At 32.9% G+C, this 16,983-nt stretch overlaps 1 protein-coding gene and 1 pseudogene across 4 annotated transcripts; both read left to right on the top strand.

Annotated features, from left to right (window-relative positions):
* The first annotated feature begins 394 nt into the window (after positions 1 to 394).
* LOC114296261 (uncharacterized) lies at positions 395 to 1,218 on the top strand (annotated as a pseudogene).
* Positions 1,219 to 4,226: 3,008 nt separating this feature from the next.
* On the top strand, positions 4,227 to 11,853 carry LOC114296245 (endonuclease 4). Of its 4 annotated transcripts, none has more exons than XM_028240535.2 (10): positions 4,227 to 4,420; positions 4,543 to 4,658; positions 5,987 to 6,161; positions 6,471 to 6,578; positions 6,649 to 6,704; positions 7,357 to 7,440; positions 7,790 to 7,882; positions 10,095 to 10,162; positions 10,510 to 10,583; positions 11,420 to 11,853. In XM_028240535.2, exons 2-10 carry the CDS (start codon positions 4,545 to 4,547, stop codon positions 11,536 to 11,538), a joined length of 891 nt encoding a protein of 296 aa, XP_028096336.2. In that variant the 5' UTR covers positions 4,227 to 4,420; positions 4,543 to 4,544; the 3' UTR covers positions 11,539 to 11,853. The 4 variants fall into 4 exon arrangements, with proteins under 4 accessions (XP_028096336.2, XP_028096335.2, XP_082744704.1 ...); XM_028240534.2 differs by having other exon boundaries at positions 4,537 to 4,658; XM_082888578.1 differs by lacking the exon at positions 7,790 to 7,882 and having other exon boundaries at positions 4,235 to 4,420; positions 4,537 to 4,658.
* The last annotated feature ends 5,130 nt before the right edge of the window (positions 11,854 to 16,983 follow it).

Genomic DNA, 16,983 nt, shown 5'->3' with positions numbered 1-16,983 from the left:
GATAAAATGATAAGTAGCAAATTTTTTATTTGTTTGTAATCACAAAAAAATTTACTTGCACGTATAATTATTAAAATTATAAATAAAATTTACTTTCATATATTAAGATAGGAAGCAATCATTACAAATACTCTAAAAAAAATAAAAATCTGGTCTTGTTGCTTTATAATTTAGCAATATCCAGTTTACAATTGAACCAATTATCACATAAACATTACCCTTCTCACATTTTTAGCTGCAAAATCACAAATGAAGCTTGCATAATCGAATTTATCCACCATATCCTTTTCAATGGATAATAAAGCTAACCCATTCAATCTGTGGACTGTGTTTTTTTTTTTTGGCCCCATATTCAATTGGGCCTATAGTATTTGTGCCTTTTTTTTACATCTAAAACATAAAATTATATTTGGAGGCTCTTATTTTTAGCCCAAATTTGGAAGCTCAAGGCGCAGGCCTCTCTTGCTTGGTATCTGATCCCAATCTCCAAATCAACACCTGTTTCATTGGCCTCTGCCCTTCTGGAAGAACCCGTGACTACACATGGATCCAAGCCTTAGGTCTTATGTTCGGCTCTCACAACTTCACACTCGAAGCCAAGAAAGCCCAAAAATGAGACAACGAAGTCGATCACTTCCAATTTTCCTATGATGGGAATGCGCAAATAATACCAGAAGGTCACTCCTCCAAATGGAATTCTCTCTACAATGATCTTACAATAGAGAGGACTTCAAGCAAGAACAGTGTCATTGTCATTGTACCGGAGATTGTGGAGGTGCTTGTGAGTGTGGTACCAGTGAGTGAAGAGGAAAATCAGATACACAATTATCGGATACCTTGTGATGATAGTTTTGCCCGCTTGGAAGTGCAATTTAGGTTCATGGGCTTGTCCAATGAAGTTGATGGAGTTCTTGGCCAAACTTATCGGCCGGATTTCAAGAATCCGGCAAAGGCGGGGGTGGCGGTGGTTGGAGGGGAAGATATGTAAGTATAGGACACTTTCACTTTTGTCTGTGGATTGAGAAACTTGTCATACGTTTTCTAATGAGAAAATTGTGGGGAGAGAGAGCTCAATGGGACTGGAATATAGTGGCACCATAGATTGCACCAGAGGGAGTGGTGGTGGAAATGGGATAGTATGCAGGAAGTGATCATTGAGGCATCATCACTTGCATATATTTGGACTATAAAAATTTTCAATTTTTTTTTTTTTTTTTTTTTTATTTATAAATAACTTTTCGGATTCTCTAATATTTGTTCAATAACTTCCTACTCATGACTTTTGAGAAAGGCTGCTCTCCAATCCTTATCTAATTAGAGAATCTCCAGTTTTTTTGTTTGAATTGTCATATTTGTCCACATGAATAGATCTCACCTTATTCAATAAGTACCTTAATTTTTAAAACATTTGTTTGTCTATTTTTTTTTCTTCCTTTTCACAAATTCATAATTCCTAAAATTTGCTATGGTTTTGTTTGGGTATGGATTTCTTATTGCTTTCATTGAACTACTTTTAAATTAAATATTAATTTTACAAGTTGGATTATTCACTCCGAACAATCTAAAAAGGGAGAAAATTCATAATGACTATTTCCCCCATAAAATTTTTGTCAAATCCTCTTAACACTATGGTGAGGATGTGTTGATAAGATTCAATACGAATTTTTTGAAAAAGTAGAATTTATTGAAGTTTTTTCAAAATTATGTTTTAAGGTCACTCAAGGGCCTTGTTTAGTAATTATTTAGTATATGTTGATGGTGTTTTGAGAAGATGGTCAAAAGTTGATTTTTTGATTTTTTTTGAATTTTTGACATTTTTGTGTGAGAGATGAAATAAGTTAAAAGTTGAGAAGTGACTTTTAACTCACTTTCCAAAATACCTCGAAAGAATCTTTTTGTATTTGAGAAATACTAAAGACAACTTCAAATTGTGTCAATTTGATTTATTTTTGGGCTGGCTTCTCTCAAGTTTAATTTAAATTTGAGGCAATTCTAACTCTTAATTTTTGATATTTTTTTAATTTAGTCAAAATGATAACATTAATGGAGAAATTTGACACAAATCAAGGGCAAATAATGTATTTGAAACGGATTGAACTATTTAAATCATATGTCTATTATCACGAACTACTTGAAAAAGTAAAAAAAAAAAAAAAAAATTTTCCTTTAGCGGTTTGAGAAATGATTTTTTAAGTGAATTTTTAATTTTTTTGACTAAAATATAAGATAAAAAAATTAGTAATATTTTTAAAAATGACCTTTTAACTTTTTACAAAAATATGTATAAAAAATAGAGTCAATGGAAAGGAATCTCTGGCTTCGTTTGGTTTAGTTTTGGAATTATAATTTGAGTGTAGAGTAGTGATTTTAGTGTGGAATTGTGAGTTGAGTTTTGAAAAGAGGAAATTTTATTTGATTATGAGTTTTGAAAAGAGAAAATTTTATTTGATTATGAGTTTTGAAAAGAGTTTTTGAATTTTGAATTTTCAAAAAAGTTGAGGCATCATCACTTGTATATATTTGGACTCTAAAAGTTTTCAATTTTTTTTTTTATTTAAATTTTTACTGAATAACTTTTCGGATTCTCTAATATTTGTTCAATAACTTCCTACAAATGACTTTCGAGAAAGGCTGCTCTCCGATCCTTATCTAATTAGAGAATCTCCAATTTTTTGTTTGAATTGTCATATTTGTCCACATGAATAGATCTTATCTTATTCAATAAGCACCTTAATTTTTAAAACATTTGTTTGTCTATTTTTTTTTCTCTTCCTTTTCACAAATTCATAATTCCTAAAATTTGCTATGTTTTTGTATGAATTTCTTATTACTTTCATTAAACTACTTTAAATTAAATTATTAATTTTACAAGTTGGATCATTCTCACTCCGAACAATCTAAAAAAGGAGAAAATTCATAATGACCATCTCCCCCATAAAATTTTTGTCATATCCTTTTAACACTATGGTGAGGGAATTGATTCATGTGTTGATAAGGTTCAAGACGAATTTTATGAAAAAGTAAAATTTTTTTGAAATTTTTTTAAAATTATCTTTTAAGGTCACTCGAGTGTCTTGTTTGGTAATTTTTTTATTATATGTTGATGGTGTTTTGAGAAGATGGTTAAAACCTGGCTTTTTAACTTTTTTGTGTGAGAGATGAAATATGTTAAAAGTTGAGAAGTGACTTTTAATCCACTTCCCAAAATATCTCGTAAGAAACTTTTTGTATTTAAGAAATACTTCACACAAAACTTCAAACACTTCTCATTTAAAAAGGGGCAAATCCTTTTCACAGTTTCTGTAAATTGTGTCAATTTTGATTTATTTTTGGTCTGGCTTCTCTCAAGTTTAATTTAAATTTGAGACAAGCCTAACTCTTAATTTTTAACATTGTCTTAATTTAGTCAAAAATAATAACATTAATGGAGAAATTTGACACAAATCAAGGGCAAATGATGTATTGAAAGGGATTGAACTATTTAAATAGTATGTCTATTATCACGAACTACTTGAAAAAGTAAAAAGATTATTTTTTTCCTTTAGCGGTAATTTGAAAGGTGATTTTTTTAAGTGAATTCTTAATTTTTTTGACTAAAATATGAAATAAAAAAATTTGTAATATATTTGGAAATGACTTTTTAATTTTTTAAAAAAATATGTAAGAAGAATAGAGTCAATGAAAAGGAATCTTTAATTGTTTTTTTTTTTTTTGTTGTCAATTTTAACATTTTAACTAAAATATTAACTAATAATAAACTTTGTCAATTAAATTGGCAAAATATAAATTAACACTACAAAAACCGGTTACTCTTTTATGGATGTGATTTGCCTCGCCAAAGAATCATTTCCTCATCATTATCCGGTGTCGTATTCACCTTATTTGGTTCTAATTTTCTGAATTTAAATTTTTGAATTTTTTGTTTTTAGTTTTTTTTTTATTTTCAGTAATTTTTTTAAAATTTTTAGATACACTTAATATAAATATAATTAAAAAATATAATATTTATAAAAAAATATTAAAAAAATCACTAAATACTAAAAATATAAAAAAATAAAAATTCAATATATTTTTATATTCTTATAGATTTATTAATTTTATAAAATATTTTCTTACAAATTTTTTATTTTTTAAATATATTAAAAAGTAAACAAATTATTTAAAATATTAAAAAAAATTCTAAAAAAAAAAAAAAAATTGAATTTAACAAATCGGAAGCAAAGCGATTGATTGTTTTCCGTTAAAACGTTTGAAATTATTACCGAGAGTACCCGAAGAGAAAACTTTAAAACTACCAACCGTAGCATCGGAATTCGCATACAACTACCGCTCAAGTCCTGTAGTTGAGTCCTAGGGTTTATATATTTCTTACTGATTCGATCATCAAAATTTGTGCTAAAATCGCAAACAACATTACCAGGTATCTATAATTTCTAAGCTAACTCTCTCCATCTACACATATATCTATGTATGTACAGATCAATATATGCATATTGTTGCATTTTTTGAATTTACTTAACTAATTTTGTTCATCAGAAGCAGACATGGGTGGGTTTGAGGTCTTGTGGATTGGGAGAGTGATTCTTCTTCTGCAATTGGTTCCAGGAATTCTGGGTTGGGGAAAGGAAGGACATTATACTATCTGCAAGATTGCTGAGGTTAAATTTTCAAGATTGTTGAGAAATTGGGTGATTTTAGTTTGTAACTCTACAACTGATCAGATTTCTAGTTTTCTTCATGATTATGGTTAGAATTCTTGAAGATATATGTGTAGTTTCTGCTTATAATATTTTATGAGAGAAATAACTTAAATAAGCCAAAAAAATTGATTATCAAGTTTCAGAGAGGGGTAAAATGCAAAATTGTCAGAGAGGGGTAAAAGCTTAAGTTGTCAGAGAGGTGTAAAATTCAAAATTGTTTTATGGTAATGCTTAGAACTCTTGATAGATGATTCCATGTCTTGAGGCAGTGTTTGGATCATGAATTTTGGTAGGGATTTGGAAAAGGAAAGAGAAAATGTGGGTGCCATGTCCTAAGGCTGTGTTTCTTGAAAACTGTACTTTGGTTTTGTTTTCTCAATGCTTTACTGGGTTTCTTGCAATCTATAAACTATAGGTCGGGTACTTGTTTGCAAGTGACTTCATATTTTGCGTGCATTCTGTGAATGGTATAGTATTTGGGAATGGAAATGAGTTGTTCTGTAATCTAATTGTCGAAAACTTGTTACCCATCGGAAGCGGGCCTTTGTACACTGTGATTTAGGCCTCGTTTGGCAACAGGCTAATTTAGTAACTTTTTGGCTATTTGGCTAAAATATGAGCTAAAAAAAAGTAGTATGTTTGGGATGACTTTTTGGCTTTTTACGAAAAGATGTGCAAAAAGTAGAGAGAAAAGAGAATCTTTGACTTTTTGGTATGGGTTGTTGGCTTTTTGGCTAATTTAGTAACTTTTTGGCTTTTTGGCTAAAAGGGAGGGTTCCCAAACGAGGCCTAAGTTTAGATATATATGTTGGATAGCTTGATATACATCGTTGGGCCTATTTATACTTTTCTCTACATGTCTCTTTGCATCTCCACATGGAAGTTGGGACTGGAAGAATACATTGAAGTTGGGAAACTGGACAAAAGGATATTGTCATTTGTAGGTTTTGTGCTTTAAGGCACATCTTGCTTGCTGCTGGTTCAGAAGTCGGCGTTTACTCCTTATAATCAAGCATAATACCAAATTGGATGAATGTAATATGTAATCATGATTAGTGTCTTTCTTAATTATTTTGCACTCCAATTTGGCTCTGCGAACTATCCAAATGAATTGCTTGCTAAAGCTCCATATCAGCTTTAAATTTAAGTGGAAAAAGGCAGGACTTGTGGGGTATTTACTAGTAATGGCAAGCCCACTCATAGTATCTCTTAAGTCTACATAAAACAACACTTGTTTTGATATCCTCTCTTTAGGAAATTGATACGAAATTTATTGGATATTTCAGGGATATCTTTCTGAAGATGCTTCAGCTGCAGTGAAAGAATTGCTTCCTGATCATGCTGAAGGTGATCTTGCTTCTGTTTGCTCTTGGGCTGATGAGATTCGGTTCCACTTCCACTGGAGTGGACCTTTACACTATGTTGACACGCCCGATTTCAGGTGTAACTACAGCTACTGCCGTAAGTTCAGCTTATCATTTAGTTTCCTGTGTTTATTACGCGAGTCTTCTCACATTGTTTGTATTACAAATGTTTCTATTGCAACTTATTCTTATACCATTATTTTACTTGAGACATAACTTAGCTTGTTCATCGTTATTTGCTTCATCAGTGAATGATGTAAACTACGCAAGAACAGTTCCATTTCAAATCTGGCTTGTATCTTTGCAGATGAAATTCTGATAAATGTCAAGTTGTTGATGAGTGTGACCTTCTTGCTATTTCTCTAACTCAATTCTCAGAAATTAACCTCCCTTAAACTTTATATAGGGGACTGCCATGATACCGCTGGTCATAAAAATAGGTGTGTCACTGGAGCAATTTACAACTATACAATGCAACTTATGTCATATAGTGACTCTAATTCAGAAATGAAATGTAAGTCCCACTGGTTTACCTGTTTTCATTATGACTATAATCTGGGTGCTCATTCCTCTTTCTATGACAGACAATTTGACAGAGGCACTTATGTTCTTATCACATTTTATTGGGGATGTCCATCAGGTATGCTCTCCCTACTGCTAACTTAAAAAATCTGATGCACGGGTTCAATAAATGAAGACTAATTATAATTTAAATGGACTTCATTTATCTTCTTCTGCTGATCTTGTAATTGGAAATAAACAATATGTTCGGGTTCGGGATGAGACAGACCTCTGGGATTCTTCTTGTGGGGGTGACTTCCTGATTTATCACTGCAGCATATTAATTGGGTGGTAATATGAAGTCTTATTGTTAGTGCATGTGATAAATTTATTTTTACAATTTGAATCATTATAATTTTCTGCATCTTCTGCTCTCATATAGAGTAATATGAATTGTTGTGTACCACTTGTTTTTATCATATCAATATGGACATTACAGTGCTATAGGGCTATGACAATGTGGTGTACTTGGCATCCATGTTTCAGGGTTTTAGTGCGGAACATTGGTATAGTATTAATTCACCGATGTCTGAAATGATTACCTTTAATTAGTTTAGTGGCTGAAGTCACTGGTATTTATTCTATACTGTAATTTTTTTTTTTGTTCATTTTAATTTCTCCTTTGCCTAATCCTGAAGGTTCTTAATTCATACTTAAAACAAATTTTGAAAATTTTGAACAACTAAAGAGAAATGCACATTTACTCGTGGCTTCTTGTTCTATGATGACAGCCTCTTCATGTTGGTTTCCTTGGAGATGAAGGTGGGAACACTATCACTATCCGATGGTATAAGAGGAAGACTAATTTGCACCATGTAGGTTCTTACTATTAATTTGTTATCAAAGTTTTTTTTCCTTTTTGATTCTTCTTTTAGTGTTATATATATATATATATATATTTTATGCGTCTTATAATTCTAGGAAACATTGTGACCGAGGTCTGTGTCCAAATTGAATTCATTATTGGTAACTGTAGGCTATTTATTGGTTCCTTTATTTAAGGAAATTGAAAGGGGAAATCAGATCAATCTTTATTACTGAAGACATCCTACATGGGATGGATCTGAAAGGAGCCTCATTAGATAGTGCTCAATAGAAGTATGTTATTCTGTGCATTGGTATCATTTATTCTAATAATCATATTCAATCATTTTTGCTATCCAGGTATGGGATACTATGATAATTGAATCTGCCCTGAAGACATTCTATGGTAAAGATCTTTCAATTATGATACAGGCTATTCAAAAGAATATTACGGTAAGCTCTGCTTTCATTGTCCATGGTTGTTACCATACTAGTAGGATTATCACTGGGGCAATGCTAAGTCCAAAGGTGGTAGATCCCATGTCAAGACAATTTCAAATGGACATTATACATGCACTGTCATGAAGGCTACTTGGAAGTCTACAAAATCTTTTTAACATGTTTTAGAAGAAATTAATCAAAACTTTGGTATTGCTTTGCTATACAGGAGATATCTTAATTTTGTTTAATGTGGAATACCATTGTCTGCTACAAAAGCTGCTTTTACCCTGAAGAGCCTGAGTAACTTTCTTTGTCTCAGCAACTTCATTCATATGACACACTTTTCTAATACTTCTTTCATGGGCGTATATTCCTACACAAGTTATTGCACTGTAGGGTTCAACTAGTTTTTTTTTTTTTTGTTTCAGGGTTCGACTAGTTTTGATTGATTGATGTTAGTGATTGTGTTCGGACCAAGGTTCTGAAAAGTGGTTGCGGTTGCGGTCGCCGTAACGGTGGCAGTGGCGCGGTTGCGGTTACGGGATGTAAAGGCCGTAGCGTAACGGTTGCGGTAACCGGAACCGTGAATTTTTTTATTTTTCGCACAATTTGAAAAAAACTTACCGATACGCATATTTTTTTCCCATGATCATATATATTGGGTTTAAAATAAATATTGATCAATTTTTGTAAATTTTAAAGTATGATCCATTATATTTCATATTTTTAAATCATTATAAACTGAGTTTTTTACATTTTATTTTCATAATTAATGACTTTATATTATACAAAAAATCAATCACTAACTATTATATATAAGATAAACTATGACAAAAATAAGAGAATAAATAAGAGCCTAAATATATATATATATATATATACATATTTTAACTAAGCCAAATAGATAATGATCACAATTATTATTATTATTTTCAAACAATATATAGATAGACACACACAAACAAAATAGTTGAGTGATAGCAGCTGAATAGAATGGCATAGGTCTTACAGCTTCAACAAATCAATAACATGTTCTTCATCTTCCCTCTTCTCTCTCTATCTCTTGCTCCTCCATCTTCTCTCTTTATCTTCCCTCTTCTTTCTATCCCTCTTCCCCCAATTTCAACTTTTTTTTTGTGTGTGTTTTCTTTGAAAGAAGCAGTTCAAAACCGTTACGTAACGGTGCATAACAGGCCGTTATGGCTGTTACGGCACCGTTATGACCGCTACGGCCGACACACCTGTGAATCTCAATCACACTGCAAAAGTAGCCGTAACGGGTGGCGGTAATCACCACAACCGTTACGTAACGACGTTACGTAACGGTTGCGGCTGCTTTTTAAAACCTTGGTTCGGACACTCAATGAAGCACACTAATATGGGGAAGGAATTGATGGATGAATTGTGGACACCAGTTGAGATTTAGAGCTTACTTGTTTCCACTTTTTTTAGCTTGAAAAAAAGGATCTGAAACCCAGCCTCAAAGAAGTTAGCCTTTTCAGCTTGTTTTTAAGCTGAAAAAAACAAATAAGCTCAAAACCAAATAAGTGGAACCAAACACCTAACTCATTAAGTACAACTACTAAAACATGTGTTACCAAGTATTAGACTGAATGCAAATAAGTAGAAATAAACAGGCACTTATTTTGCTCTGTGAGCCAATGGAAAATTGAACCCACAAAAAAAAAAAAAAAAAAAAAAAAATTTAAAAGCAAGATGAAAACAAAATCTTGATTAATTCATTGAACATTTTAATGTCAAATACAGGTTAGCCCATTTTAGGAAATCCAGGAATTCTGTTAGATTAAATAAGGAGTTTTGGATTTTGAGATCCTTGGTGGGACCTAGTTTTGTCCTTATTTAGTACTCTTCTGTGGGTTAATTCATCCGTGCCTTTGAATTCCTTTTCCTTGTTGGTTCTTCTTCTTCTTCCCTCTCTCTCTCTCTCTCTCTCGTGCAGTTGTATGTTTACATATGGAAATTCTGACAAAAATCTTAAATTGCGAAAAAACCACAGCGAAAAGATCCCTACTTATATCCTATCGCTTCTCTATATTTGTAGTTACTTCATTTAGTTGACAAACATTCAAAATGCTTGTCTCGACGTGGAAGTAAATTTTGTAATGTGGTGATTTAAGTATTTTTTAGAAGTCTTTTGTTGTGTTTTCCTGCATGACATTTGATATTTACATTTAATTTCTCTCTCTCTCTCTCTCTCTAATAGGATGGTTGGTCTGATGAATTCTTACTGTGGGAAGGTTGCGCACTTGATCAGACAGTTTGTCCAGACCCGTAAGCATATTTCTCTTCCATTACTTTTGGACAGTGTGTGAGTGTGGCATTCAAATCAAAACTTATAGCTTCATGCAAATGACACATAAAGAGTCATGGAAAGGGAAAGAAGTGACCATCTCAGCAGCAGGGTGAATTTTGACTGAAACTGAACCTGGAAAAAGTAAATAAGTAAACTGAAGGTTATTGTTCATGTAACTATAAGTTGTATGTGGAGATGACATGGCTTTAAGATTTGCTGACAATAATAAACAATGACCTAAGTGGCATGAAAGATTACTGTATGGAAATAGACATAAGATTATAGTTTTGTGTAGTATTTATGATTGGATGTTTTTACATTGCAGGTATGCTTCTGAAAGCATTAATTTGGCCTGCAAGTTTGCCTACAGAAATGCCACACCAGGAAGCACTCTAGGAGGTACATGATTGATTCTTTTTATTGTTCTTTCCTTTCAAACAACAGCTTACCATATGTGCATTTTTTAGTCATACTAATGTAAGTCCTATCTAAAAATTAAAAAAAAAATATGTAGGTGCTGTTTCAATGTACATTTGTGGAGGTCACTATGACTTAAACATTGCATTTGAAGTTACATTTGAAATTTGCAGTAGAACTCTGATATCTGAAATTCAATGGATCGATTTTGTCCTCAAGCACACCATAAAATATATGTTGTTGAAATTAATGGGTTGGAAGAATTTTCTGAAGAACATTTTCCTGCAGCTTCTTCTCACGAAATTTACCAATTTTATATAGATATTGTACAAAGTAAGGAAAATCTGAATATTAAGAATTTTCACCTTTTCTGCTTATGCTATAATAATCCACAGGGGCATCTCTACATGTTTGTTTATCATATTTTAAGTTAAGAACTAATTAAAATTAGATGATGGATTGATATTAAAGGGATTGATGTGCACCGTAAACTTCATTCGATGACTGATAATGAACATGATAATAAGTAATAACCCAAAAGATTAAAGAGCTAATTTTCTTCTTATCAGTAATATTCTTTCACATGTAGCAGTGCCCCTTTTGTCAAACTGATGCAAGGCATCAGAACTGTACAATTGATTAGCCAATTGCAAAGTTCCCGATGGTCAGCATCATCTCTAACTTCTTGGACTATGGGAAATGCCCTACAAATTTGCAACAATGATGTTCCGTAATGTGTAACCATTGAACTACATGATAAGTTACAAGGATTCCTTGCTTGTATTAATTCTCTGTTTCACTCTTGTCTTGTGATGCAGATGATTACTTTCTCTCTCGGCTTCCTGTTGTGGAGAAGAGGCTTGCTCAAAGCGGGGTCCGCTTGGCTGCCACCCTCAACCGTATCTTCGGTTCACGACCGTCAATCTCACAAGAATGAAATGAAAGGATACAGAAGCAACATCAGTTATTGTCATAAAAAATGGAGGGGGCGATAGAGAATAAAAGTAGGGTTATATCACGAAGATTGGGACCACGCCATTCAGCATCCTACATGGCTTACTAAGGTTAACTATTTGTTCTCCTTGATGCCAACTATTCAAGAAAGCCAAGAAATGTACTTTATTGTCACCTCCTGACTCACATTTGTTTCTTTAATTTCTGGGATTACTCTATGTAGAATATGCCCATCTTGCTTGCGTTCACAGCGAACAATTAAGCATCAAAATGGGGAAGATTTTAGACTTGCACTCAATGTGAACTCTTTACGAGCTGTGTATATAGAACATGAGCCCATCATAGTGGGTATTGCATTTGCATTTGTATGTTATATTTGAGAAATAAAAAAAATAAAAAAAGGTTAGCAAATATGGTGTAGACAGAGGATTGTGGTGAATGTCTCTACTGTCGTTTGTTTTCTTTCTTGGTTTTGTGTTCTTTTTTGAAACTAGGGTTCGAGCTTGGAGCAAAGAGGGTCATAATATGAAATGTCTAATTGTACAGTTATAGTCCATTCTGTTCTTCAGAGAAGCAATGACTGTTCTTGAGTAATGAAGTAGAAATACACCTGGATAATCGTTGTTGGAGGGCAACATAATCCACCCTCCAAAAGAAATATTTTGGGGGAAATTATATAATTTTTTTTTTCTCCAGAATTTGACCTTTGTAACAAAATAAATTTTGACTTTTTAATTTTGTTAATTTAAATTTTAATCTTTTTATTTATATTAAATATAAATCATTTACGTATTTTCGTTAAGTAAAACAAATAGAAAAAAAATATTTTAGTTATTGAACTTAGGCACTATTTGATATAAACTAAATAAGTGCACTTATTTAGGTCACAATACCTTTATATTTTTCTGCACATCTTTTTATAAAAAGTCAAAAAATATACTTATTTAAATTCTTCAAAACAATCCTAAAAATAGTATTTAGACATTTTATGTACACTATATTAAATTTAATGGTTAAAATATTTATGTACACTATTTTATATTTAGACATTTTCTCCGTCGATTTTACTTGACAAAAATAGACGAATGATTTAGATTGAAAATAAATTAAAAAAATTAGAATTTAAATTAATAAAATTAAAAATTCAGAATTTATTTTGTTATCCGATCAAATTTTTATTTTTATTTTAAATTTCTCTGACATTTTTTTGTTTTGGACTCTTTTATTACTTTGGAATGAGAAATGAAAATGATGAAAGATTATGGTACACACCCCTCAAAGAATGTATATTGTATGCACTTTATAATTAAAGAAAAAGAATGATACAACTTCATATTTTCTAAGCTATAACTAAAAAATAAAAAATAAAAACAAATTATAACAAAACAACACATAAGACATAATAAAAAATCCCACAATTTATAACTAAAATAAAGTTATCATTAAAGAAGAAAATTGATTATAAATTAAAAAAAAAAAAACAAATGACATAACTTAAGAGGACATATACTAAAATGTGACTAATACATTTTTAATAGAATTTCTCCTCCCCCTTCATTTTGGGTAATTTACCCTCCCTCCCTCCCTCGTATATGGAAAACAAAATTAATTGTAACAAATGAATGCGTAGTGTATACTCCAACAAGGCTATTTATAACTGAATAATGTTATATGCACTAATTAGTATATTAATTAGTGGATCAATTGATGATGACATAATTTAAGAAATTTTTAATATTTGTAATTTATATAATGAATGTGATCAATAATAACGTCATAACTAATATTGATACACTAATTAATATATATAACACCACCGTTTATAATTAATCATTCAAACTAACTTAATTAATTTTCATAATAACACAGTCATTTACACAATAAAATATGTATTTTTTTAATGGCATGTTGTAACACCCTCAAAATAACCACATTAAACCCATCAATAAAGACATGCATTGATATGTAAAAGTTCCACATTCGTCCATTTATCAGAGTTTCATTACAAAAAGTATTACATGTTAACGACAAAAGCAAATGCCCTAAAGGCTTACAACTTTCCAAGTTAACACTTGGTTACAACAAAAGAGTACTAACTCATTTACACATTAAGCCCTTGGCTTGAATTTACATGTAATACATCAAAAATAAAACGACAAAAGTGTGTCCGCCTCTAGCCTCCCAAGCTAAGTCCTTGGAGGTGGCATGCTACTTGTACCTGAAAATGATATTCCCATATAGGGTGAGCCACAGCCCAGTAGAAATACACTAAACCAAATATGAACAATGACTAAAAGATTAGCAGTTGATAGATGGTCAACACTGATACTTTCCCCTTATCACACTTTACATTTTCATGACATACAAGTCCATATTACAACTCATTTTCCATTTCTTTCAATTCTCAATTTACAACCATGGCTCAGAACCTGGCCAACAACTCATATGAGACGGTAACTCATATCAAACACTTCTCATTTCACAATAGATAAACATACTAGCTATATCATAGGGCTGAGCAAGTGATCCGTGAAATCCGTAATCCGATCCAGTCCAATCCAATCCGATAGGTTTGGATTGGTTTTTTTGAATCCGCGGTTCGGTTCCGGATTGAAGAATTAAAAATCCGTAGTTTACGGATTGGTTCCGGATTGAACCCCACGGTTCTGGATTTGAACCGATCCGAACCGTATACAAATAGTCTATATTTTTATTATACATCCTCCCCCATAGTATCTTCTCGTAATTCTATATAAAATCTAAACTCAAACCTAAAACCGTATAATATTTTCTTTTATTACTCTTGTCTGTTGGTTTTTAGTTTTAATTTGTAATGGTTTAAATACTTATAGTGAAACCAAATTTTCTTATGGTTGTTTAAATTTTAGAACAGTATGTCGCTATTATAGAAAAATATGTTGCTATTGTGGAACTAATATAGCGCTATGTTTATATTTTTATAAAATTAAAGTGTTATAAATATATTTTTGTTATTTAATTATGTGAATCCGTGGTCCTAAACCGATCCAATCCGTATTTAAATGGATTGGTTCGAATTGGTTCCATGATTTAAACGGATTGGATTGGTTCCAATTTTTTAGGAACCGTAGATAACGGATTGGTCCTGGTTTTATCCCAATCCGGTCCAATCCGGACCATGCTCACCCCTACTATATCACACAACAACAGATAAGCATACAAGCTATATCATCACTTCCACAGATATGCATATGAGCATTATCACACTTCCAATGACAAGCATATGAGCTCTGTCAACACATTAATAGATAAGCATATGAGCTCTATCTATGGAGTCCATCCCCTATCTCCTCCCAACACATCCGGTTTAGAGGTCCATCCCCTATCTTCCCCTAAACCGTGGAGTACATCCCCTATCTCCTCCAACACAACACAATGCATATAAACAACAATTATACACATCATCACACAATACATAAATTTAATGTATTCTTTCAATCATCAATCTCAATGACACATTCCAGTGATTAGTTTCAGTTTACCTAATCATCATGCATTGTCTACAACAATCACGACTATCTTCCACCGATAGCCCAAAGCAGTTATTTCTATGCAGAAAATAAATGCAACAATGGATATATAATCAACATTTTAACTAGGTGAGTGATAAATAATCCAACTACACCTTTTAACCCCTTTCCTTTCCAATTTCCACATTCTCAAATCAATTCCTCATTTCCAACGATTAATTATACAATTTAATCAACCAATGTAATTAGGGCATTTTCCACAATTAACATTACAACCCTTAGGTTCCATTTTCATTAATGTTTTATCATTAATTTCACTTTTTCCACGCCAAACATGCATCTAGGCTTTATTTAGCTAAAACCTCAACCTTTGTAAATTTACACAAAGCCCCAAACTTTCACCAAATTACCAAACCAACCCCAACATCTCAAAATACTAAAATTTAAAGACAAAGCTCATAGAAAGGAGTAGGATATCCCTACCTCAAATCCGGAGCCCCAAGGGAGAAGATGACAAAACCCAACGTGCTCCAAATCCCGGAATTTTCAAATTAAAATGACGCCCTCGACGATCAACACAACTTTTACAAAGGCCGAAGAGAAGGAGGACACTCTAACTAGATCAAACCCTAGAGAGAAGGGAGTATCTAGAGAGAGAGGCTCTCAAAATGGTTTTTAGAAAAAGTAGGAGAGAGAAAGAAAAGCAAAAAGTGATTTGAAATCACCCAGCGGATAACTCATATACGTATGACCCGCTCGAGCGGAGAACACGACGCTCGAGCGTCAAGAACAAAACTCTGGACACACTCGAGCGCAATAATGCTCGCTCGAGCGCCAAGACACAAGAATAAAACACTTCCGCTCGAGCGCGAAAACCAGTCCGCTCGAGCGTAGATTTCCACCTCCCAGAACTTACACCCAGAAAGTACTACCCGCTCGAGCGCCAACAAACCCGCTCGAGCGCCACCGCTCGAGCGTAACGAAACCTGCTCGAGCGCAGAAATCACATCTGCAGAAGTTTTGCAGAAACCTGAAATACTGGAGGTGTGCAATCCCCGCTCGAGCGCAAAAAGACCCGCTCGAGCGGAACGCCTAAAAACTGAACAACAAGGAATTGAAACTAAGGCCTAACCAACCTGTAACAACCCTGTTCAAAACATCCTAAAACTCAATCATGTGGAATTAAAGGACACAACAAGATAGATACCACTACCAACTTCACGGAACCGAGTCCGGAACACAACAGAACAGTAAAGGAATAACCGGGATCGCTATGACCCCCTCTTAAAGAATTTCGTCCCCGAAATTAAGCACAAGTTTTCAAAAACAGGTTTTCCTCCATTTTAAACAATGTTACATTTTAACATTCAACAATTCGACCCATTACCGGTCATCCCATCCCTTTAACAAGAGGCATTTCCCAATATGTAAACAACATATGTACTTTCAACATGCATCAACATTACGCATTTCCGTTCCAATTTCAATAATATATTCAACATATATAATGCTACATTCAACTTCCATATGAGGCAAGTTCCAAAACGTACTTCCAATAAACCAAAACACTTTCAATGTTTCACAACTTAAGACATATATAAAAGCTCTTAAGTTCAACAATAGTTCAAAATCTAAATACAAGATTACATATCAACAAACAAGTCCGGATATTTCTCACGGACTTCCAACTCACGTTCCCAAGTGGCTTCCTCCACTCCGTGATGTTTCCACAAGACTTTTACCAAAGGGATGGCCTTGCCACACAGGACCTGATCCCGCCTATCCAAGACCCGAACTGGTCTCTCCTCATACGAGACATCCTTATCTACCTCTAAATCGGTCCAATCCAATACATGTGATGGATCCGGCTCATACTTCCGAAGCATACTCACATGAAACACGTCATGCACTCCGGACAA

This window comes from Camellia sinensis, chromosome 9 (assembly GCF_055761805.1).
Source record: "Camellia sinensis isolate YWXY chromosome 9, ASM5576180v1, whole genome shotgun sequence".
NCBI lineage: Eukaryota > Viridiplantae > Streptophyta > Magnoliopsida > Ericales > Theaceae > Camellia > Camellia sinensis.
Note: the sequence above shows the minus strand (reverse complement) of the source record. Positions and strands in the feature narration are given on the sequence as shown.